At 37.4% G+C, this 25,751-nt stretch overlaps 2 protein-coding genes across 2 annotated transcripts; one reads left to right on the plus strand and one right to left on the minus strand.

The window, feature by feature from the left end:
* The first annotated feature begins 3,163 nt into the window (after positions 1 to 3,163).
* On the plus strand, positions 3,164 to 12,379 carry mecr (mitochondrial trans-2-enoyl-CoA reductase). The gene is made up of 10 exons (XM_048153404.1): positions 3,164 to 3,610; positions 3,694 to 3,791; positions 6,933 to 7,064; positions 7,154 to 7,297; positions 7,373 to 7,475; positions 8,137 to 8,239; positions 8,365 to 8,438; positions 11,475 to 11,535; positions 11,647 to 11,719; positions 11,814 to 12,379. The coding sequence occupies exons 1-10, from the start codon at positions 3,420 to 3,422 to the stop codon at positions 11,975 to 11,977; spliced, it is 1,143 nt and encodes a 380-aa protein (XP_048009361.1). The 5' UTR covers positions 3,164 to 3,419; the 3' UTR covers positions 11,978 to 12,379.
* A 2,356-nt stretch (positions 12,380 to 14,735) lies between these two features.
* On the minus strand, positions 14,736 to 24,651 carry smpdl3b (sphingomyelin phosphodiesterase acid like 3B). Its single transcript, XM_048153497.1, has 8 exons — positions 24,233 to 24,651; positions 22,267 to 22,480; positions 21,770 to 21,867; positions 21,543 to 21,686; positions 19,480 to 19,649; positions 19,201 to 19,381; positions 15,407 to 15,540; positions 14,736 to 15,312 (listed from the first exon to the last, which is right to left on the minus strand). Exons 1-8 carry the CDS (start codon positions 24,303 to 24,305, stop codon positions 14,950 to 14,952), a joined length of 1,377 nt encoding a protein of 458 aa, XP_048009454.1. The 5' UTR covers positions 24,306 to 24,651; the 3' UTR covers positions 14,736 to 14,949.
* Between the last annotated feature and the right edge of the window lie 1,100 nt (positions 24,652 to 25,751).

The raw sequence follows: 25,751 nt of genomic DNA on the forward strand, positions 1-25,751 counted from the left end.
GAAACTCGCTAAAAATGTAGGCTAATAACAACAGTAGGACGTGAGTATAACATGTTCTATTGTTATGCATTATTAGTTTATGGTTTATTCAATTATATGTTTATTTGCAGTACTCTCACTCAAAGAAAAGACAATACGGCAAAAAATCTGAACACAAAAGAAGATTTTTCGATGGGCCCCACTAGTATTTTTTTCTCTTCCATACTATGGAAGTCAATGAGGAACATCAACTGTTCGGTTGCTGACCTTCTTTAAAATATCTTCTTTTGTGTTCAGCAGAAGAAAGAAATTCATACAGGTTTGGAACAACTTGAGGGTGAGTAAATGATGACAGGATTTACATGTTTGAGTGAACTATCTCTTTAAGTTGCTTCATCATCGGTAGGCGTGATTTAAGGGCAAGCCATTTTAGCATTTAATGCCCTCGTCTGTGATAGTCATAATTTATTTTTAACTAGACAAAATTCCAATTCCAGATATCTATTCTTGTCATAATTGGAATTAAGATATCTGATAGACTAGTCATTATATGCATTGAAGATATGCAATTTTGACAAGTCATATTCTTCCATTGGAAAACATTTTTCTGATATCTACAAATGTATTTTGTATATCGTTAGAGATGGTGAATTAAAGATATCTTAAATTTGAATTATGACTAGTCAAACACCAGTTAGAGATATCTCAAAATATAATTTTTACTAGTGGTCATTCATTTAGAGATATCAGTACTCATCTTACAGAGCTCAGTGCTCATCTTCTTGCTGAATCTGTCTGCTGCTTTTGACACAGTTAACCACCAGATCCTCCTGTCAACCCTCATGTTGAAGGGTATCTCGAGTACCGCACTCCAGTGGTTCAAGTCTTACCTCTCAGGTAGGTTCTTCAGTGTGTCTTGGAGGAGTGAGGTGTCCAAGTCACATCATCTAGCTCCTGGGGTGCCTCAGGGCTCAGTGTTTGGACCGTTTCTCTTCTGCATCTACATGTCATCATTAGGATCTGTCATTCAGGAACATGGTTTATCCTATCACTGCTGATGACACACAACTCTACCTCTCATTCCAACCAGATGATCCGACGGTTGCTCCTCGTATCTCGGCCTGCCTGACAGAGACATTTCTTCCTGGATGAAGGACCACCACCTTCAACTCAACCTTGTGAAGACAGAACTGTTTGTGGTCTCAGCCAAGCCAACACTCCATCACAACTTCTCCATTCAGCTAGGTTCGTCAACCATAACGCCATCCAGGAACCTTGGAGTTGTGATTGATGATCAGTTAAACTTCACAGACCACATTGCTACAACTGCCAGGTCCTGCAGATTTGCCTTATACAACATTAGGAAGATTAGACCTACCGGAGAATCCTACACAACTCCTTGTCCAAGCTCTTGTTCTATCCAGACTGGACTATTGTAATGTTCTCTCGGCAGGCCTTCCGGCATCTACTGTCAAGACTCTGCAACTGGTCCAGAATGCTGCAGCAAGAGTGGTCTTTAATGAGCCATCCATAAGAGGCACCAAATCACTTTCACAGACCTATACTTGGACTGTTCCCTGCTGGTGGAATGACCTGCCTAACGCATCCCGAGCTGCTGAGCCTTTAGCCATTTTCAAGAAACTGCTGAAGATGCATCTTTTTCAGCAACACTTGACCCATTAATACTTACGCCTAGTATTCTATATAAAAAAAACTGTGTACTGTGCTGGACTGGGTCTGGTTACAGCACTTGCATATCATTGCCCTATTGTTCGTTTGATTGTTTCTATTGCTCTCCTTGTAAGTCGCTTTGGATAAAAGTGTCTGCTAAATGACTAAATGTAATTGAAATATCTCTAATTAGAATTATGTCTAGTACAAAATCAATTATAGATATCTTTGATTACAATTTCTACTAGTCAACTCATTTGTAGATATCAGAAAATATTTTCCAATGGAAGTCAATATGACTAGTCATAATCACATTGTAGATATCTTAATTCCAATGGACTATATGCACGCTTACTTCCTGGTTGTTGTTAAGCCAGCTCTGTTATTTCCGGTGAACTGTTAGACGTTCATTCTGTAGTCGCTGTACATCAACACAAAATCATCAATGGTTGACTTTTTAATGTTGTATTCATATTTTAATGCAGTTATCACATTTACCTAATTTGCCAATAAACCAGTTTTATTGATTGCAATAAAGAGAAGCTATTGGGACCATTTAAGAAATGCCATATCTGTAAATAGACACGCACATTTTTTCCCCAGCACTTCAAATGTTATTTTTAAATGTGATGACCACAAACATTATTTGTTCATCCTTCTGAGATTGTCCCCATTGTGAATGTTTAAAAATGTAGGAAATTCAACATTTGATAGAAAACAATTTTATTTAAAAATAAAAAAGACGATAATTACCTCTTTAACCAGCAGGAGGTGGCAGAGTAGCATTTATTTGCGCATATATCAGCCATTTCCTCTAATCGTTTTTCACTTCGTTTTTGACTAATTATTAAACATTATAAAATAAATAGGTTTAAAAATACATTTTGTCAATGTGAAGTATGAAGTACTCACAAAATCTCATGAAAAACAATAACTTTTCTTGTGAATGAATGACACAGAAAGCGATCACAGCAGCTGTCAGTCAGTCAGAGCAAGATCAATGATTTCAGCACACTTGTGAAACACACATTTTATTCAATTAATCTAAAGTGCACAATAAATATTTAATTTATGAAGCTTTTTTTCACATAAAAGTGTGAAAACTGATGGTCGAATTGAATTTAGCTGAGGAGGAACACTGAGGTGCGTCTTTATTTATTTATTTTTTATGCTGTCTTACGTTTGAATAACTAATGCTATGCCTGACTGTTTAAGTGATTATATTCTGATTATAAACTAATTATTACACTACTGATGCTCAACACACATGACTCTCACCGGAAGTTTTCCAGCTGGCTTATATTAATGCGGAAGTTCTAAAGAAAACTCTGTGCATATAGTCCATTACGAGGAGTCAAAATTGCAGAATAGATATCTGGAATTGGAATTTTGGCTAGTCAAAAATAAATGACTTCTAGTAGTCAGGGGCATTAAATGCTAAAACGGCTTGCCATAGGCTTTGGTAAATGGGCGCTGGTCAGGATGTCCAATCAAAGAACGAAGTTTAGGATAAACAGGATTGGGTTATGAGTTCTGAGTCCAGGACGTGGCGATCTCGTGACCATTGCTAATTAATATTTATTAACAGTGCCTTCGGAATAGTAGGATTCGCACGCGACCTACTTATTCATTGGTTAGGTGCCTCTACTACCGGCTTTACGGTAACAACATGGCCACTTACTTAGTAAACACGGACTTGTGCTCTCTTCTGTTTATTTAAACGCCTCACGACGATGACATCTTGATTTTGGCCATATCACAACTTTAAAATGAAACTATCGCGAGTCGCATCTTTTTTAATACGGGTCCATCCCGTTTACCGGTGTCCAGTGTCCGTGTCATGCAATGAGCCGATCAGACATGGATCTGTCCTCACTAAAAGCAGCTTCTCTGTGTCTGCAGTCAACGACAGCACTGCACTTTTCTACAGAAAACACGGGGAGCCCTCACAAGTCGTTCAGTAAGCATCTCATGCCCATAGATAATATTAATAACACGTTGACAGTTTTATAAAGTTAACAGCGTTTCCTGCATGATTGACAGATTGGAGTCATTGGACCTGCCTCATATGGGACCTGAATGCGTCCTGGTGAAAATGTTGGCGGCTCCTATCAACCCCTCTGATTTAAATATGATTCAAGGCAAGAGCATTTGATTTCATTTTTTTATATAAATAATGCATTACCTATGAATTGACAAATAAAAGTCACTGGCAGTAAGCACAAGATATTTGGGCACAACAAAACCCAAAATCAAAAGAAAAAAATTAACATATTTTGCATGAGGAAAGCGAAGGCTGTTTTGTATGCCCTAAAAGGACATGGTGAAGAAAAAAATATGAGATGGGAGGAAAAATTATTTGGCAATGCTTTTGTGTTCCCCAGAGAAACTTTGCATTTGCTCGCAAAGAACACAAAAGTTTTTGCAAGTGAACACAAAGTTTCTCTGGGGAACGCAAATATTTTGTGAGCGAATGCAAAGTTTCTTTCGGGAACGCAAATATTTTGAAAGCGAACGCAAATATTTCGAGAGCGAATGCAAAATTTATTTCGGGAACGCAAATATTTTGTGAGCGAATGCAAAGTTTCTTTCGGGAACGCAAATATTTTGAAAGCGAACGCAAATATTTCGAGAGCGAATGCAAAATTTCTTTCGGGAATGCAAATATTTTGCGAGCGAATGCAAAGTTTCTCTGGGGGATGCAAATATTTTGCGAGTGAACGCAAAGTTTCTGGGGAACGCAAATATTTTGCGAGCGAATGCAAAGTTTCTCTGGGGAACGCAAATATTTTGCGAGTGAACGCAAAGTTTCTCTGGGGGAACGCAAATATTTTGCGAGTGAACGCACAGTTTCTCTGGGGAATGCAAATATTTTGCGAGTGAACGCAAAGTTTCTCTGGGGAACGCAAATATTTTGCGAGTGAACGCAAAGTTTCTCTGGGGAACGCAAATATTTTGCAAGCGAATGCAAAGTTTCTTTCGGGAACACAAATATTTTGCGAGTGAACGCAAAGTTTCTGGGGAACGCAAATATTTTGCGAGTGAACGCAAAGTTTCTGGGGAACGCAAATATTTTGCGAGCGAATGCAAAGTTTCTGGGGAACGCAAATTTCTGGGGAACGCAAATATTTTGCGAGTGAACGCAAAGTTTCTGGGGAACGCAAATATTTTGCGAGCGAATGCAAAGTTTCTCTGGGGAACACAAATATTTTGCGAGTGAACGCAAAGTTTCTCTGGGGAACGCAAATATTTTGCGAGTGAACGCACAGTTTCTCTGGGGAACGCAAATATTTTGCGAGTGAACGCAAAGTTTCTGGGGAACGCAAATATTTTGCGAGCGAATGCAAAGTTTCTCTGGGGAACGCAAATATTTCAAGAGCAAACACAAACTTTCTCTGGGGAACGCAAATATTTTGCGAGTGAACGCAAAGTTTCTCTGGGGAACGCAAATATTTTGCGAGTGAACGCACAGTTTCTCTGGGGAACGCAAATATTTTGCGAGTGAACGCAAAGTTTCTCTGGGGAACGCAAATATTTTGCGAGTGAACGCAAAGTTTCTCTGGGGAACGCAAATATTTTGTGAGCGAATGCAAAGTTTCTTTCGGGAACGCAAATATTTTGCGAGCGAATGCAAAGTTTCTCTGGGGAACGCAAATATTTTGCGAGCGAATGCAAAGTTTCTCTGGGGAACGCAAATATTTTGCGAGCGAATGCAAAGTTTCTGGGGAACGCAAATATTTTGCGAGCGAATGCAAAGTTTCTCTGGGGAACGCAAATATTTTGCGAGCGAATGCAAAGTTTCTCTGGGGAACGCAAATATTTCAAGAGCAAACACAAACTTTCTCTGGGGAACGCAAATATTTTGCGAGTGAACGCAAAGTTTCTCTGGGGAACGCAAATATTTTGTGAGCGAATGCAAAGTTTCTTTCGGGAACGCAAATATTTTGCGAGCGAATGCAAAGTTTCTTTCGGGAACGCAAATATTTTGCGAGCGAATGCAAATTTTCTGGGGAACGCAAATATTTTGCGAGCGAATGCAAAGTTTCTCTAGGGGAACGCAAATATTTTGCGAGTGAACGCAAAGTTTCTCTGGGGGAACGCAAATATTTTGCGAGCGAAAGTTTCTGGGGAACAAATATTTTGTTTCTGGGAACGCAAATATTTTGCGAGCGAATTTCTGGGGAATGCAAAGCGAGTGAACGCAAAGTTCTTTCGGGAACGCAAATATTTTGCGAGCGAATGCAAAGTTTCTGGGGAACGCAAATATTTTGAACGCGAACGCAAATATTTTGCGAGCGAATGCAAAGTTTCTTTCGGGAGCAAATATTTTGAGCGATGCAAAGTTTCTGGGGAACGCAAATATTTTGCGAGCGAACGCAAATATTTTGCGAGCGAATGCAAAGTTTCTCTGGGGAACGCAAATATTTTGCGAGCGAATGCAAAGTTTCTTTCGGGAATGCAAATATTTTGCGAGTGAACGCAAAGTTTCTGGGGAACGCAAATATTTTGCGAGCGAATGCAAAGTTTCTCTGGGGAACACAAATATTTTGCGAGTGAACGCAAAGTTTCTCTGGGGAACGCAAATTTCGCAAATATTTTGCGAGCGAATGGAAAGTTTCTTTCGGGAACGCAAATATTTTGAAAGCGAACGCAAATATTTCGAGAGCGAATGCAAAATTTCTTTTGGGAACGCAAATATTTTGAAAGCGAACGCAAATATTTTGCGAGCGAATGCAAAGTTTCTTGGGGGAACGCAAACATTTGCGAGAGAATGCAAAAGAATTTACTTATTATTTTTCCTCTCATCTCATTTTTTTTCACCACTGTGTCCCCTTAGAGGCTCCATAGTTTTGAACTTTATACATTGTGATATTATTTTCAAAATATGTTACCTTCAAATTCTCACTACCATAATGTGTCTGAATGTTTTACTTATGGTTTTTATAATTCCCATTGTTTTAAAATGAGTTTTATGCTATTTTAAAATATATATATATATATATATATATATATATATATATATATATATATATATATATATAATTGTTATTTTTTTAGTTAATTTCAGCATCAAACACTACTGTAATGTATGTTTATATCATTTTAGAAAATTTAATAAAGTTTTTTATTACAATGTGTTTGCATTGCATAGTGAAAACTGAGTGGAAAATGGCATTTTACTTTCTCCAGAGAGAGATTTCCTTTAAACCAGGGAACTTTGATTTAAGAGTAAATATCTTTGATTTATGATTTTGCAATATTCACCCAGTGTCTTTAAACAGGTACGTACGCCATCCTGCCTGAGCTTCCAGCAGTGGGGGGTAATGAGGGTGTGGGTCAGGTGATGGAGGTGGGGAACCAGGTGAAAACACTCAAGGTCGGCGACTGGGTGATCCCAAGAGATGCCGGCATAGGTGAGCGTTTAATGTGCATTCATAAGGCAGGTATGGTCAATGTGTTCTTCTCATCAGTAGATCTTATATCCCTGCGTTGATCTGCACAGGTACATGGAGAACAGCAGCAGTCGTGAAGGCTGAAGATCTAGTGACTTTACCTAAAGACATTCCTGTGCTGTCAGCAGCCACTCTGGGAGTCAACCCCTGTACAGCTTACAGGATGCTCACAGACTTCGAGGAGCTCAAACCAGGTTCTTTCATTTTTCATTTACCTCAGCTGTACTCAAACTGCTCATCATGCACCAAAGTCTAACTCTATGTTTTAGGAGACACAGTCATCCAGAACGCAGCTAACAGTGGTGTTGGACAGGCTGTAATTCAGATTGCTGCAGCTAAGGGCATTCAAACTATCAACGTCATCAGAGACAGGTAACAATGAACTTCAGCTGATCAAAAAAAGATGCACGCACACAGTGTGCCAATATGGCACTGACATCTTGAGTCTCGAGTCTGCGCAGTAGTGAGCACGAAGTCGAGCCGCGATATCAGTTTCCTGCAGAATGCATTATGTTGCTGTGAAATAAACAGTTCTGGAAATGTAGAAATTGAAGTTAAAGCTCCAATCTCCTCCTGAAGATCCAGAAAAAGGTGTATTGGTGCTTCAGTGACTACTTCGCTCAGAGAAGCTGTCAATCTCAGCTGTCAATCATGATGTCAAAACCCACATTTATATAGCATCAAATAACTAACTAAAACCAAACTTATTTAAAGAACGAACATTTGAACTATCACCAGATTGATAAAAACTGCCTAAAATGACAGAAACCATCTTTGGAGAAAAAAAAATATTTGAAATGTAATTAAAAGGGTTAATAAAAACAATAATAAGTGTGTTTCTTGTTATCAGTGTCATTTAGCAATCATGTACATCAAATGTTTCTTACAATTAAGTTTTGTATAGCACTGAATACAGACGCAGATGTTTTACATGTCTAAAGCATTTAAGGTGATTAAACTAATCTTAATCAGCTCGCCTTTCTCTACAATGCAGATTTTGTCATTGAGTAAAGCCACTTGTTTGCCATTTTAGGCCGGACCTGCAGCAGCTCTCTGACAGACTGACAGCGCTGGGCGCCACTCACGTCATTACAGAGGAGACGCTGAGACGTCCAGAAATGAAGGAGCTTTTCAGGGTCAGTCTGAAACTAGTCCTAGTATTTGCTTTGAATTCTGTGTTATAGAAGCCACATGCAAAGACATTGTGTAGCTTATAAAGAGACTCTGTATCATGATAGTTTTCGGCATTTGCTTTTAACAGTCGTGTCCTCGACCTAAACTAGCACTAAATGGAGTTGGAGGAAAGAGCGCCACAGAGCTGTTACGTCATTTACAGTAAGTGTATCTAAACACAGAAATCAAAATCTGTAACAGTGTCCACCTGCTTCAGCATACAAAAGTGCTTTTCTCAGTCATTTTCTATAAGAGATTTTTAAAAAAAACTAACACTAGAGGGCCTCAGCAGACTTACAAGGGGCCACAGGATATTATATTATATTATATTATATTATATTATATTATATTATATTATATTATATTATATTATATTATATTATATTATATTATATTATAATGCTTAAAAGGTCTAAATTTAAATACTAAAAAAATACCGAAAATCAAGATGAAATCATTTCCCCCCTCAATAATTGTTTTAATTGAAGAACATACAGTTCTTGAAACTTCACAAATTGAAAAATGAATTAATCAGGATTAATTAAATATAGCAACACTCCCAGTTACTGTTAAAAACATTCATACAAGCAGGTTGTCATTAATTACAGCAGAAATACTAGAGGTAATACATTCACCCAGATGATGGAGGATCCTTGAATATCGTGTTGGACAATAGAGTCAAAAAGGTTGAACAACACTGTACACATTGATTGTAATGCTTCAGCATTAAAACATGCATATATATTTAAGAAAAATGTGTTATATTTATATATAAAATATTTATATTTATATATAATATAAATTATTTACATATATGTACAGTATATACATGCAAATATTTCTTAAATATATATAGTACATGTATGTGTGTGTATTTATATGTACATAATAATTATACACAGCACACACACACATATATTATGTAAACGCAAACTTTTATTTTGGATGCGATTAATTGTTTGCCCAGCATTAATATATATATATATATATATATATATATATATATATATATATATATATATATATATATATATATATATATACAGTACAGTCCAAAAGTTTGGAAAGTTTGGATTTTCAGCATCATTACTCCAGTCTTCAGTGTCACATGATCCTTCAGAAATCATTCTAATATGCTGATTTGCTGCTCAATAAACATTTATGATTATTTTCAATGTTGAAAACAGTTGTGTACTTTTTTTTTCAGGATTCCTTGATGAATAGAAAGTTCAAAAGAACAGCATTTATCTGAAATACAAAGCTTCTGTAGCATTATACACTACCGTTCAAAAGTTTGGGGTCAGTAAGAATTTTTATTTTTATTTTTTTGAAAAGAAATTTAAGAAATGAATACTTTTATTCAGCAAGGATGCATTAAATCAATCAAAAGTGGCAGTAAAGACATTTATAATGTTACAAAAGATTAGATTTCAGATAAACACTGTTCTTTTGAACTTTCTATTCATCAAATAATCCTGAAAAAAAATATTGTACACAAATATTTTGTACAATTGTACACATTAAATGTTTCTTGAGCAGCAGATCATCATATTAGAATGATTTCTGAAGGATCATGTGACACTGAAGACTGGAGTAACGATGCTGAAAATTCAACTTTGCATCACAGGAATAAATTACTTTGTGAAATATATTCAAATAGAAAACAGTGATTTTAAATTGTAATAATATTTCACAATATTACTGTTTTTTACTGTATTTTTAATTAAATAAATCTAGCCTTGGTGAGCAGACGAAACTTCTTTTAAAAACATTAAAAATCTTAGTGGTTCCTTTTGGACTGTACTGTGTATATATATATATATATATATATATATATATATATATATATATATATATATATATATTTATTTTATTTTTAAAGGAATTCTTGCAATTAATGGCTAATAAAAGTTGGTTTAAAACACTTGACATTTTCCCATTTTCCGTGACCTGACAAAGCATAAAAAACATTATCAAACTCTTTACATATGAGCTAATTAAACAACAATAATAATTGTGATAATTACAGTGACAAATGAAGAATTCAATTCAGTTCAATTCACATTTATTTGTATAGCGCTTTTCACGATGCATATCGTTTCAAAGCAGCTTTACAGGGAATGCATGTCAACATTACAAGTTAGAGAATGCAGTTAGCAAATAATGTAATAATTTAGGCAATTAATTTACAATCACTGTTAGCAGTTTAACTGAAGGTAGAAGCAATGAGCTCCTGGAAAAATGAATTACATATTAACAATAATTAGGATATATATAGAAATTTGGGAATGTGCATATTGATCCAGATGATCCAGAAGAACGCACTATTTGTATAAAGACTATTAATATATTAACAATGTATTAACAATATATAACTATGAATTAATAAAGTTAACCAAACTTAAAATGCATTATAATTTTTGCAGATTCCTTGTTATATCTGAAATTGGTTGTTTGTCATGTGCTTTAATGCATTATACTTTCTAAAGGCGTAACAATGAATAGATAAGTGTTATAATGTATTATAATTGCAGTTACAATTGTTAATGAGATCATACAATGCATTATAAGGCACATTTAATGCATTAAAATACTTTTATAATGCATTATATATTAGGGCTTCAAATAAATTTAGCTGATTTTACTTCTGAAGCCCTACCAATCTATTGTGTGTTTTTAAAGAAGACCTATTATGCCCTTTTTCTCATTGTTGTTTTTGTCTCTACTAGAACAGGTTTTCATGCTTGAATGTTCATTATCTTCCTCATATTCTCCATTGTTGCAGCTCCTCTCTTCCCAGTCTGTCAGTAACACTCTGTTTAGTTCCTGTCTCTATGAAGCCCCTCCTTCTGAAAAGCACAGTGTGTTCTGATTGGATGGCTGGAGCAGTGTGTTGTGATTGGTCAAGTGCTTTGAGTGTGTTTGGGAAATGTCCCGCCCCTTACCATAACCACCAGTTTCAACACAACACAACACTAACTAACTCAACCAGGCCCCGCCCCTTTATTCTGCATATGATATTTTTTTTGAACATGAAAATAGTTTTTCATGTTCAAACAGCACACTAAAGACAGATGAACATGGAAAAAAGCATCATAGGACATAAATGTTTTACTACATAATGGATCAAATAGGATTCTTGATAAGCACTATGTATTCAGTCTATAAATGCATGAATAAGGTGTCTGTGTTCCTCAGGAGTGGAGGGAGTATGGTGACCTACGGTGGGATGGCCAAACAACCAGTCACTGTTCCTGTGGTGAGTTTGACTGAGCTGAACCTTGATATCTGACTTTATATAATTATAATAGAAGATTATGTTCCTGTCATGTGGTGTACATTGCAGTTATATAAGTATTATTTTTCTTAGAGTGCACTGATCTTTAAAGATGTGAAAATAAGAGGTTTTTGGGTGACCCAATGGAAGAGAGACAACAAACACGGTAAGTTTCCTCAGAAAAAGTCGAACAGACTCGTGTTTTTGTGTGAGGAGTTTCACCTAAAACACTCATTGACACCTTTGGCCTCTTGTGATAGATGAAGACGCCTTACGAAACATGCTGGATGAACTCTGCATCCTTATCCGTGCGGGGAAGCTGTCAGCTCCGGCTTGCACTGAAGTGAGGCTTCAAGACTTCCGAAAAGCCCTGGAGAGTGCCATGAAGCCATATGTGTCCACCAAACAAGTTTTAGTCATGTGATCCCACTTTCTCAATACGTTAAGCTCTGCATTAATTCAACCCCAAACACACATTCAATAAATGTGACATCAAAGTCCAGTGAGCTTTATCAGCTTCACAACAGGGTTTTGGCATTGTCTTTGAATGCATTCATATTTATTGTATACTTAGTGTTTATGAGCATCATAAGGATTATCAGTATGTCAGACGTCAATCTGCTTTTATCGTGACCACGCACAGATAACCACACATGAACGGAAAGATATGAGTGTAGTTGCCAACAAAGACTGACTTTATTTCATCTTGAGCATCTTGTCAGGTGATTGTTGCTTTGTCACATGGACATGTAAATCCTCATATGGGGGTTCAATGTTAAAAATACACACTCATGCCATTAATAAAACCCCTGTTTTCCATGCATAATTTATATATATACACATTTCTTGTATGTGAGCAGAGACAAATCATACAGAACAGTGAAAAAGTTACTGCCAGTCTTAAATTCATCATACAATCAAAATGCACAATTCTTATTTTTTAATGTAATATTACAGTATTTATTATTCATGTTTGTCGTAATCTTGAATCAGAATAACTTCCGCTCCCTCTTGCAGCATCTTTTCTCTTCTCTGATGATGAGGGCGGGGCAACCTGTCACTCACATGAGATCCACCAATAGCAAACCACAACCATCCAATCAATCAAAATCAAGCCCCGCCCACATTTTTTTCTGTTTCTTGTTCCAGCTTTTGAATTATTGCAACAACAACAACAACAACAACAAAAACACTCTGTGATCAACAAACGTTTATGATAATTTGCACTTTTTATCCATTAAGCTCATGTTCAAAAATGAACAACTTTTATGAATTTTGAAGCCTAAATACAATCAGCAGAAATAAAAAGCTAACCTTAGGCTATAAATGAGCTACACCGCCACGGTCACATGACTTCAGCTCTTTCAGTCTTTATTAAAAAAACACCATCCCTGAAAAATTGAGTTAGAATAGTTTGCGACAATAGTTAATATTATTATAATCATTAATATTATTTCTGAACCACACATAGGCAGCAACATCATTGCACCTTTCAAGGCCCAGAAAAGTAGTAAAGACATCGTTAAAATAGTCGACGTGACTGCAGTGGTTCAACCTTAATGTTATGAAGCGACGAGAATACTTTTTGTGCGCAAAAACACCAAAAATAACTTTATTTAACAATTTCTTCTCTTCCCTGTCATTCTCCTGTGCTGTTTACATTGTAGACGCAGTGTGAAAAATGACCTTTCTGGGTCTTGAAAGGGTCAATATTTGTGGTTTAGATACCTCTTGAATTTGATCAAAAATATCTTAATTCGTGTTCTGAAGATGAACGAAGGTCTTACAGGTTTGAAATGACATGAGGGTGAGTAATCAATGACAGAAATTTAATTTTGGGGTGAACTAACCCTTTAATGTCTGACAACCTCTGTAGTCCCATTGTTAGCAACTGCCTTTCTCAAGACAAGTAAAAGTTTTAAAATGATCACAAGAGGGTGTTACTGGTGTATTTTATTTCATAGAATGAAACTTGAGAATATCTTGAGCTTGTGTTTATCACAAACCTTATTTCAGGCTTTTAAACAAAATCCCATTCAAAAACCCATTGACTTCAGTACGATGGAACCGGAAGTGCTGAAATGCAACTCGTTTCTGGGTTTTGGACTACAAAAATTATGTCATCCCCACAGCACTATTTAGGGAAAAAAAGACTATCAGAACTTCCATTTCATGCTGACTTTAAAGGGATAGTTCACCCAATAATTTAAATTCTGTCATTTATTTACTCTCATGTCACTCCAAATATCTGTGGAAAACAAAAGAATATATGTTGGGGTCCATTTTTCAAAAATATCTCTTTTTGATGATTTTGGGGTTAACGCTCCCTTTAAAGACAGTTGACAGTAACTATTGACTTCCATAGTCAATACTATGGAAGTCAATGGTTACAATCAACTGTCTGGTTACCAACATTATTTAAAATATCTTCTTATGTGTTCAACGGAAGAAAGAAACTCATACAGGTTTGGAACAACTTGATGGTGAGTGATGACAAAATTTTCATTTTTGGGTGAACTATCCCTTTAAAGGGTTAGTTCACCCAAAAATGAAAATAATGTCATTAATTACTCACCCTCATGTCGTTCCACACCCGTAAGACCTTCATTAATCTTCAGAACACAAATTAAGATATTTTTGTTGAAATCCGATGACTCCGTGAGGCCTCCATATCCTCTCTCAAGATCCATTAATGTACTGTGAGCACAGTGGTTCAATATTAATATTATAAAGCGACGAGAATATTTTTGGTGCGCCAAAAAAACAAAATAAAGACTTATATAGTGATGGCCGATTTCAAAACACTGCTTCAGGAAGCATCGGCGCATAATGAATCAGTGTATCGAATCATGATTCAGATCGTGTGTCAAACTGCTTAAATCACGTGACTTTGGCGCTCCGAACCGCTGATTCGACACGCTGATTCATTATGCTCCGAAGCTTCCAGAAGCAGTGTTTTGAAATCGGCCATCACTATATAAGTCGTTATTTAGTTTTTTTTGGCGCACAAAAAGTATTTTCGTAACTTCATAATATTAAGGTTGAACCACTGTACTCACATGAACTGATTTAAATGTGTTTTTAGTACCTTTATGGATCTTGAGAGAGGAAATGTCATTGCTCCCTATGCAGGCCTCACTGAGCCATTGGATTTCAACAAAAATATCTTAATTTGTGTTCTGAAGATTAACGAAGGTCTTACGGGTGTGGAACGCAATGAGGGTGAGTAATAAATGACATAATTTTCATTTTTGGGTGAACTAACCCTTTAAGAGACAGTTCAATAAATATAAACAAATCATAATAAATCAAGTATATAAGCAGTAAGAAAAGCTACTTTAAATACTGGTGAAAACATGTCAATGACAATATTCAGAGAACGCTGCTGTTCTGGGATCAGTTGAGACGCAGCAGGCTCAGCATCAGTGACAGCAGCAGAGTGAACAGCGCTGGTCCAGCAGACGATCCTCCCTCCTTCAGCACGCAGCGCTCATACGCCTCAAAGTCAACCTCCCTCACCGCGCACACGTGATCGACGCGGCAGTCAGCGTGGCACTCCGTCAGGTCATAACCCACCGAGTTGAACTCAAAGTACTTCTGCAGATAACACTTGTCGCTGGTTATCCGCTCCATCACGCGGTGCATGGAGGCAGGCGAGGCGTCCGGCACGTGAAACGCCTCCGTCAGACGGTACTCCTTCTCCCAGCGCGCCCGTGCCATGTTTGCATATGTCAGGTTCAGATAGTAGGTAACTATATCCTTTAGGAGCACAAAGCACCAAGAAAATAAGTGTGAATATGTTTAAAGTTTGTAATATAAATACAGATTTTATTTTCATGTGGGTGCATCTAACCTTGATCAAAAGTGTTTTGGTGTCATACTCAAAGATGCGAATCCCCGGATTATTTCCGCCATCTTTCACACCAGGTAGTGTTGTTATCCAGGGCGTAACTCCTGGTGTCAGGAACATCGCACTTATTGGAGATCCTGTGTAAAGGGATATTAAAGGATTAGTAGGACATACGCTGTACATCCTACGCCTTCCCTGTTCTAATTACAGAACGAATGCGGTGCCAGTTCCATTTTTTCCGTAAGTAGAATAGGGAAAGCGTATATCATACAGCGTAAGCTTTTTGAAGAATACGAAAGTGCGTTTTTGGCGGAACCACTTAAGGTGATCATTTGTTTATATAAAGCATATACATTTACATTTTTGTTCGAAAATGACCGATGGTTTCGCTAGATAAGACCCTTATTCCTCGTCTGGTATCATTTAAAGCCCTTTGAAGCTGCAGTAAAACTCTGACCTTCAACCGTCTGGAGGCCATTGAAGTCCACTATAAGAATAATAATCCTGGAATGTTTTCATCAAACCTTAATTTCTTTTTGACTCAAGAAAGAAAGACATACAGTACAGTCCAAAAGTTTGGAACCACTAAGATTTTTAATGTTTTTAAAAGAAGTTTCGTCTGCTCACCAAGGCTACATTTATTTAATTAAAAATACAGTAAAAAACTAAATTAATAGTAAAAAAATATTGTGAAATATTATTACAATTTAAAATAACTGTTTTCTATTTGAATATATTTGACAAAGTAATTTATTCCTGTGATGCAAAGCTGAATTTTCAGCATCGTTACTCCAGTCTTCAGTGTCACATGATCCTTCAGAAATCATTCTAATATGCTGATCTGCTGCTCAATAAACATTGATTATGATTATTTTCAATGTTGAAAACAGTTGTGTACTTTTTTTTTCAGGATTCCTTGATGAATAGAAAGTTCAAAAGAACAGCATTTATCTGAAATACAAAGCTTCTGTAGCATTATACACTACCGTTCAAAAGTTTGGGGTCAGTAAGAATTTTTATTTTTATTTTTTTGAAAAGAAATGAAAGAAATGAATACTTTTATTCAGCAAGGATGCATTAAATCAATCAAAAGTGGCAGTAAAGACATTTATAATGTTACAAAAGATTAGATTTCAGATAAACACTGTTCTTTTGAACTTTCTATTCATCAAATAATCCTGAAAAAAAATATTGTACACAAATATTTTGTACAATTGTACACATTAAATGTTTCTTGAGCAGCAGATCATCATATTAGAATGATTTCTGAAGGATCATGTGACACTGAAGACTGGAGTAACGATGCTGAAAATTCAGCTTTGATCACAGGAATAAATTACTTTGTGAAATATATTCAAATAGAAAACAGCTATTTTAAATTGTAATAATATTTCACAATATTACTGTTTTTTACTGTATTTTTAATTAAATAAATGTAGCCTTGGTGAGCAGACGAAACTTCTTTTAAAAACATTAAAAATCTTAGTGGTTCCAAACTTTTGAACTGAACTGTAAACATCTTGGATGACATGGAGGTGAAATTATCAGGAAAATTTTATTTGAAAGTGAACGAATCCTTTAACAAATTAGGTATCTTGTTGTAAAGTAGCCTAAAGTCAGATTTACAGGGGTTGGACAATGAAACTGAAACACTGGCCAATATAGTGTTGGAGGTTTCATGCCTATATATGCGTGGCTGGTGGCCAGTCTTCACTGATTTTACAGTCCATCAGTAGGAGCACAGCTGTACATGAAATATTACAATTTGCACAACATAATAAGAAACATTTCAGAGTTCAAAAGAGGACAGATTGTTGGTGTGCGTCTTTCTGGCTGGTCTGTGTCCAGGACAGCACGTCTTTGTGGTGTATCGAGAGCTGTGGCATCCACACTTTAAAAAATGATGGGTTAAAAACAACCCAAGTTGGGTTGAAAATGGACAAACCCAGCAGTTGAGTTAAATGTTTGCCTGTTGTTTAAGAATTACTATATGGCTGGCTCTTTTTTACTGTGAAGGGTAATGTCTGCATACCACCATGAAGGACGAACCACATCCAACGGGAGTGACTGATGATGCAAGAGGAAGCTGTCTGAAAGGGATGTCCAGTACTGTATCCAAAAAACATAAAACTACAGCTGCCCAACTCACTCGATTCTCATGTTTCCACCAAAATTGTTCATCAGAAGCTCCAGAGTCATTATTCATGGTTGGGCTGCCATAGTCAAATATGCCACCCATGCCAATGCCAAATGTCAGTTTCATTGGTGCCAGCAGTGCAATCTCGGGCTGTGGACAATGTGAAACATGTATTGTTGTCTGATGAGTCCATCTTCACTGAGTTACGGTGTGGAGAAGCCCCAAAGAGGCTCAACACCCGACTGTTGCTGCCCAGGGTGAAGCACAGTGGATCAGTGATGGTTTGGGTTGCAATTTCATGGCATTTCCTTACTTTGATTGATGGGCACGTCAATGCCAAGCACTACCGAACCATTCTGGAGGACCTTGTGCACCTAAAGCCCAAACTTTTTATGCGTACAGGATGGTCAGCGTACAGTGCGCGTGACGCAAAATTCATTATCAGAGGAGTACACACACCGCCAGATTTTTGTAACCGTGCATGCAGTAATTAGTTTATCCACAAAGGTGGCAACCGTGCCCTGGAGGCATCGATTCACAAGGTAGTCGAAGAAAAACTGCACATTGTGTCAGTTACGCTTTCTTCTTAAGTAAAATATGGATGGAGGTCTGGCGGGAGCTAGATATTTTACTTCATAACTTGTTAAATATGGCGTTAATTTGTTTCAGAAGGCCTTTATTAACCCCCTGGAGCGGAGTGGAGTACATTTATGAGACACTTTCTTCAGCTCATATGATGCGTCAGGATATTTTTTAATATTTCTCTGATTGTGTTCATCAGAAAGAAGAAAGTCAGGGTGAGTAAAGCTTGGCCTAATTTTCATTTGAAAGTGAACTAATCCTTTAAGGTGGGGTCATGTATCAGCATGATAATGCACAAATACACACAGCGAGACCGGTGACAGAATGGTTTGATGAACATGAAAGTGAAGTTGAACATCTCACATGATCTGCACAGTCTCCATGTCTGAATATTTTAAGCCACTTTGGGGTTTTTTGGAGGAGCGAGTCAGAAAACATTTTCCTCCACCAGCAAAACATGACCTGGACAGTGTTCTGGAAGAGGAACGGCTCAAAATCCCTCTGCCACTGTGAAGGACTTGTATCTGCCATTCCCAAGATGAATCAATGCTGTATTGGCCGCAAAAGGTGGCCCTACACCATACTAATAGATAATTATTGTGGTCCTAAAACCAGGTGTTTGAGTTTCATTGTCCAACCCCTGTATTTGCATATTGTTACAAAGCAGCTCTACAGAAAGTCATGAAGTTAATGTTTATAATATCTTGTCTTCATGGCTTATAGTCACATTTAGCAGATCAGAGATGGGCAATAATATGGTTACATTTTGTGATGATACAAGCATTCAAGCAGTTGAGATTTGCTGTATGGTATATATTGCTTTACATGAGTATACTAGGTAAAAGTAGGATGTACTATATATCCAACTTTTAATACATTGCTAGGTGATATCTAGTTTTTTGACAATATATCAATCAAGCAGTTGCAATTTGCTATATAATATATTTAGTTTTTTAATGTGTTATGTGGTGATATTGAGAACTATGAGACTTGTGGTGTTGTTGGGAATGCTTTGAGAAATGCATTTCATGGCCAATTGTCCAAAAACATGCAGAAAATGTAGCAGAATTTGCAGTACCCTTTGAACTGTAGAACATGCGGAAGCTGTCGGTGTGGTGATGACCGAAGAACTGGCCCTGAATAACAGCGCTGTGCTTATGAATGAGGTCGATATAGCGCTTATTAAACTCTTTTCTGAACCAGGCCTTATCTCGCTTCTTCTCAAACATCCCTGGAGGGACGTGGCCGATAATGTAAACCTGGAGAAACAGAACAAAGAATCTTTATATGCAATAATGGCACAATACATGGATAAAGGACCAAACTGGAAGTTTAGCTTTCTTTTATATATAGTGACCTTCTCGTTATTTTTGGCTGCGTCCTGAAGCACTTTATCAGCCCAACTGAACTGGTCTGCAGGGTCTTTGATGTTATCTGTGAGACTGTTCTGATCGTAATAGAGATTTGTATTGAGCACCACAACTCTGAAGCCAGTTTGATTCAGCAACTTTTCTGTGTAATATCCACCTGTAAATGGCAGAAAATGAACAAGCACAGTTATATGACATTCTTTAAACCTATATAATATATATATAATATTACACTGAACAAAATTATAAACCAACACTTTTGTTTTTGCCCCCAATTTTCATGAGCTGAACTCAAAGATCTAAGACTTTTTCTATGTGCACAAAAGGCCTATTTCTCTCAAATATTGTTCACAAATCTGTCTAAATCTGTGTTAGTGAGCACGAGATAATCCATCCACCTCACAGGTGTGGCATATCAAGATGCTGATTAGACAGCATGATTATTGCACAGGTGATTATTGCCTCAGGCAGGGCACAATAAAAGGCCACTCTAAAATGTGCAGTTTTACTGTATTGGGGGGGTCCGAAAACCAGTCAGTATCTGGTGTGACCAGCATTTGCCTCAAGCAGTGCAACACATCTCCTTCACATAGAGTTGATCAGGTTGTTGATTGTGGCCTGTGGAATGTTGGTCCACTCCTCTTCAATGGCTGTGCGAAGTTTCTGGAAATGGGCAGGAACTGGAACATGCTGTCGTATACGCCGATCCAGAGCATCCCAAACATGCTCAATGGGTGACATGTCCGGTGAGTATGCTGGCCATGCAAGAACTGGGATGTTTTCAGCTTCCAGGAATTGTGTACAGATCCTTGCAACATTGGGCCGTGCGTTATCATGCTGCAACATGAGGTGATGGTCGTGGATGAACGGCACAACAATGGGTCTCAGGATCTTGTCACGGTATCTCTGTGCATTCAAAACGCCATCAATAAAATGCACCTTTGTTCGTTGTCCATAACATACGCCTGCCCATACCATAACCCCACCGCCACCATGGGCCACTCGATCCACAACGTTGACATCAGCAAACCGCTCACCCACACAACGCCATACACGCTATCTGCCATCTGCCCTGTGCAGTGAAAACCGGGATTCATCCGTGAAGAGAACACCTCTCCAAAGTCCCAGACGCCATCGAATGTGAGCATTTGCCCACTGCAGTCAGGTCAAGACCCAGATGAGGATGACGAGCATGCAGATGAGCTTCCCTGAGACGGTTTCTGACAGTTTGTGCAGAAAATCTTTGGTTATGCAATCCGATTGTTGCTGCAGCTGTCCGGGTGGCTGGTCTCAGATGATCCTGGAGGTGAAGATGCTGGATGTGGAGGTCCTGGGCTGGTGTGGTTACACGTGGGCTGCGGTTGTGAGGCCGGATGGATGTACTGCCAAATTCTCTGAAACGCCTTTGGAGACAGGATTATGGTAGAGAACATTCTATTCACGGGCAACAGCTCTGGTGGACATTTTGTGTATTGTGGCCAGCCTAAGGCACACCTGTGCAATAATCATGCTGTCTAATCAGCATCTTGATATGCCACACCTGTGAGGTGGATGGATTATCTCGGCAAAGGAGAAGTGCTCACTAACACAGATTTAGACAGATTTGTGAACAATATTTGAGAGAAATAGGCCTTTTGTGTACATAGAAAAAGTCTTAGATCTTTGAGTTCAGCTCATGAAAAATGGGGGCAAAAACAAAAGTGTTGCGTTTATAATTTTGTTCAGCGTAGTACAAAAATAACAGTATTTACGATAACACTTTACATTAAGGTTCATTTGTTAACGTAAGTTATTAGTTAACATTAACAATGAAAAAATACATTTATTAATTTGAATTAATATTAATTACAGCATTTACTAATATATATATAATATTATTTAATTGACCAGAGCTAACATGAACTAACCATGAACAGTTGTATTTTTATTATCTAACGTTAACAAAGATTAATAAATACAAATTAATTGCTCAATGTATAATAAAATATATCCTTCTTCAACCAAGCTCGTGTTTGTCTGTGTCAGTGTATATAGTGTATTTAGTTTATACCTGTTTTAAAGGTTTCTTTTGAGGCCGTATGGAGCCAGTCATGCCACAGGTTTGCTGTTTGCTCATAAATGTTGTTCTTTTCTGGAGGCATTTGGTTCTTTGGATGGTAGTCATGATTTCCCATCGCAGAATACACCTTGGTGTCTCAAGAAATACAGACGGACAATGAATTTCATGAACAAACAGAAATAAAAACAAGCGGTTAGTAGGCCAAATGAAACACATACTGGGAAAGACAGATTTTATGATGTGGGTGAGGTTGCCGATTATTCTCAGGACGGGTTCTTCTCCCAGCTGCTCATTGGGCACATGAGGCGTATCATCTCTGTCAAAAAGAGTTCAGTTATGAGAAATACATCAAGTCAGACAGCCTGCCCACCTACAGTACAAGTCAAATGTCTCATTCTTTATTACTGCTATTTCCCCCATTATAATAATGTGGAAGTATGGGGATTATATCAAATACTATAATTTGTGTGTAATGGACACTGATTTTCTCTCACTAATTTTACATGCATACATATTTTATATTTGCTTACAAAACTAATATCAAGCATTTCAAAGACTGAAAAGTTCTTTTTTGACATTTTCAACCATTGTGCTAATTTAAAATAATTAAAAACTGAATGTAATTTTGCAGGGATGAATTTGTAGGCCAGAAACAAGTTGCATTTTAGCTCTTCTGCTTCCATCGTCCAGAAGTCAGTGGGTTTTTGGCACATACCCCGTCCAAACGATGAAGTCAGGGTCAGGCAGGATCTCTCTCATGGCGTTCACTGATGAATTTATCAGAGTCCATGGTGAGTCACAAGAATAATCTCCAAATTTGCCTGCGTTTGGAGTCGGACGGCCTCCACTAGAAGCACATTTTGATGCCGAGCTACTCCCTACATCATAAGAAGGATCCCAATGGAGGTCTGAGATGTGCCAAAAATAACCTGTGAAAGTGAAAGTGATGAGATGTGAAGGCCAAGTATGGTAACACATGCTCTGAATTTGTCCTCTGCATTTAACCCATCCAGAGTAGTGCACACACACACACTGTAAACCGTGACACACACACACACACACCCCGGAGCAGTCGGCAGCCATTTTGCTGCAGCACCCGGGGAGTGATTGGGGGGTTAGGTTTAAATGTATGTAGTCCATTTGTTAGGATGTCTATTTTCCTAATTTAGGCTTCAATGTCTTGTAAATCCTCTAGAGAACTGCTGGAAAACTGCATTTGATATGTATAGAAAAATCACATAGCTGACAGGAAAACACAGACATTGACTACAACATAATGAGTTATTCAATATTTGGTTGGTTCTCTCTTGTTTTTGCATGTTTATAATTTCTTTGCCTGGTTAAAAATTATGTTGGGACAATTTGAGTTTCATTTCACAAATAAAACAATTGACTGCATGCACAACAACGCAATAAGCTTACAAAATCTTTAACACATTTTTAAAGTCCCCCTGTAGTCAATAATTTTTTTTCCTGTAAAAAACATTTTTTATTCATGCCTTAAAATAGCTTGAATGTAACTCTACACCATTGCTTCATTTAGTATACGTGGATCTATGAATATGCTAATTAGCCCCGCCTCCTCTCACTCACACCAGCTCAGAGATCCACTCAGTCAACTTTACTGTAGTAAACGCTGCACAATGGCAAGTGGAAATACTGATTTAATTCAGGAATGTTTGAACCAGAAAATGATTCAGAAGAAGAAAAGGAAGAGTGAAATGCACAGGTTCGTCTACAAGACGATGTATCAGAATGGTCATGCGTTTTATGTGTTGCTTTTTACAACGTTCGACACATAACAGTAATTAATATGATTAGTATTTTGCTTGACTATGTTATCAAGCTGTAGTGTTACACAAACCATGTTCCTGTTCTTCATCTGAGAGTCAGACAGCTGCCTTCTAACAATCAGTATCCTTACAAACGCTTTGAACAACTCAGAACGTCAGTGGAGAAAGGCATATAGTTCATCATAACATTGTAATATACATCATACACCCGCCATATTGCTAAATCTACACGATTTTTCATATCAACAGAAAAACATACCGGGAAAACCTTCTCTTGAGACTCTCCTGCTTCAGAGCGCTCATGGTTAATGATATGCTAAAGCCCGCCGGCACATTGACATGATTGGTTACAAGGTAATTTGTGACATCACAAACACCAGCGATTTCAAACCGCGGGTTTGAGAAGGTCCTTTTTTATCGGGAAAATACTCAACAATGGTGCTGACTCATGAATTTGCACATGGTTTATCTAAATCTGATTAAAAACACCAGATAGACATATGAACAACATTAAAAACTTGATTTTCAGCAAAGGGTGTCCTTAATAATATTAGAATAAAGGGTGAAGATGTCAATTTTTCCTAGGCCAGACATCACTTTTGGACACTATAGGTTTAAAAAAAAACATTTTTCATAGTAATAATAAATACCTTTGAACTGAGTATTGCAGTCTAGCAGTTGTTGCATAACTAAGTTTATGTGTTCATTACACATCACACTGCCTTAATATCAGCTTTATGTCTTCCATGTTAAAAACAACACAATCTCATGCTCTAATAAATTCTGTCAATAATCTGTCAATAAACAACATGTTAATTAAAATATGTGCAGGTGTTTTTAAAGTTATATCTAAGCCAAACCAGCTCCTCAAGACAATAGAAGACATACCTGTCAACACGTTACTACTAATACCAGAGACAATGAAAATGTTGAGAAGAAGAGTTCTCCAAACGCATGCCATAGTGAGATTGACTGAATGCGTGTGAGAGATCCAGGACTCTGTTCTGAGTGCCGTTATCCTGCATGAGACGTTCAGTCCACAGCCGTCAATAAACTGACAGATAAGATAAGTCAGCTGGAGTGAATAAACATACAGTCTATAACTGCGACTGTCTTCTCAGCGACATGAGCGATTCAAACAGAAGTTGTCCAGCTGTTTACACGTGTTAGAGAAAAATGTGACACATTTGCCAGTCATTTACTATGTAGTCAACATTCTATTTTAGTGTGCTGCTATTTTGAGGGTGTGACTGTGTTCATACAGTAGTAGCTCAACATTAAAATGAAATCTGTAGTCTCAACGTTTCCATACTGAATGCTTTATAATAGATTTATAAAGCACTCTTTGTAACAATAGCCTCTCTGAATCAGATTTTGGCACCACACCATCTGCTCTGTAAAGCAAGCAAAAATCAGTGTTTAGTAGTTTAGTTATAAATAATGCACACAAGGGTGTGACGCACTTGAGTAACTGAACTTCATACTGTGTAGTTTGTACTTTAGTACTGCTGAAAAAGACAGTCCCTCCAGAAAAACGCGATTATGTGATCGCCTGATTTCATGCATAATCAGCCAAAGTCCGCATATTTATGCGGGGGTCGCATTTTTTCAAACACGCCGCGCTTTCGCCGCATAAATTGCCGATTTCAGCAAGCAAAATATATGCAGGGCTAGCATGATTTCATAATCCCTGCATTTTCGTTGCAAAAAAGTCACATAGGCCTATATCTTAGCAGAAAGTTGAAAAATGTTGCGTTTACTTCACACTAGTAAAGCGCCATTATTTTCCCCCTATTGCCATGGGAGCCTGTAAATATTCTAAAATATTTTGCACTTCGTGCAACTGCGTGTCGACGCTGGAAAACCACTTTCACTTTGCCACCGCCAAGGATGGTTAAAGCAGCAGCGGAAGCATGCAGGAAGAAGCACACATTTTTTAAAATATTGTATTTATTCATTTTTATAGAAGTTGTTGGATATTAATAATAATACGTTTATTTTATATAGCACCTTTCTACAAACTCATATTCCTTTTGTAAAGCTACAGAACTTGTTTGACTCAATGTTTTGTAAGTTTGAGCCATGTGTTAATTAAGGTCTGAAATAAAACAGAATGAGAACTTAAATATTCTGTGATTTAGTATGCTTGCTTATCATTGGAAGTAACAGGAAATTACTCTTTACATTAAAGTAGTAGCCTAGTGAGAACAGGGTGTTGTTGGGGGAATCACCTTTTATTTTTTTCTGTTTTTCATCAAACCGCAGTTTTTGCAAGTTCCCGCAATTTCATCGCGTAAAATTGCAAAAATATCCCGCATATTCCATCGCATTTTTTAAGAAAACGTGCCGCAAAATCAAGCATTTTAGCCCGCAACAATCACAAAACAATTCCGCGTTTTTCTGGAGG

This window comes from Megalobrama amblycephala, linkage group LG13, assembly GCF_018812025.1.
Source record: "Megalobrama amblycephala isolate DHTTF-2021 linkage group LG13, ASM1881202v1, whole genome shotgun sequence".
NCBI classification, from domain to species: Eukaryota; Metazoa; Chordata; class Actinopteri; order Cypriniformes; family Xenocyprididae; genus Megalobrama; species Megalobrama amblycephala.

Bases quoted from the DNA above. Each gene is read 5' to 3' on its own strand.
- mecr (XM_048153404.1), top strand. From the start codon at position 3,420: ATGAAACTATCGCGAGTCGCATCTTTTTTAATACGGGTCCATCCCGTT. The intron at 3,611-3,693 runs GTAAGCATCTCA...CATGATTGACAG, and splicing joins GAGCCCTCACAAGTCGTTCA to ATTGGAGTCATTGGACCTGC. The intron at 7,298-7,372 runs GTTCTTTCATTT...TCTATGTTTTAG, and splicing joins CTTCGAGGAGCTCAAACCAG to GAGACACAGTCATCCAGAAC.
- smpdl3b (XM_048153497.1), bottom strand. From the start codon at position 24,305: ATGGCATGCGTTTGGAGAACTCTTCTTCTCAACATTTTCATTGTCTCT. The intron at 21,868-22,266 runs GTATGTGCCAAA...TCTTTTTGACAG, and splicing joins GACTTCATCGTTTGGACGGG to AGATGATACGCCTCATGTGC. The intron at 19,650-21,542 runs GTATAAACTAAA...TGCCATTTACAG, and splicing joins AAAAGAAACCTTTAAAACAG to GTGGATATTACACAGAAAAG.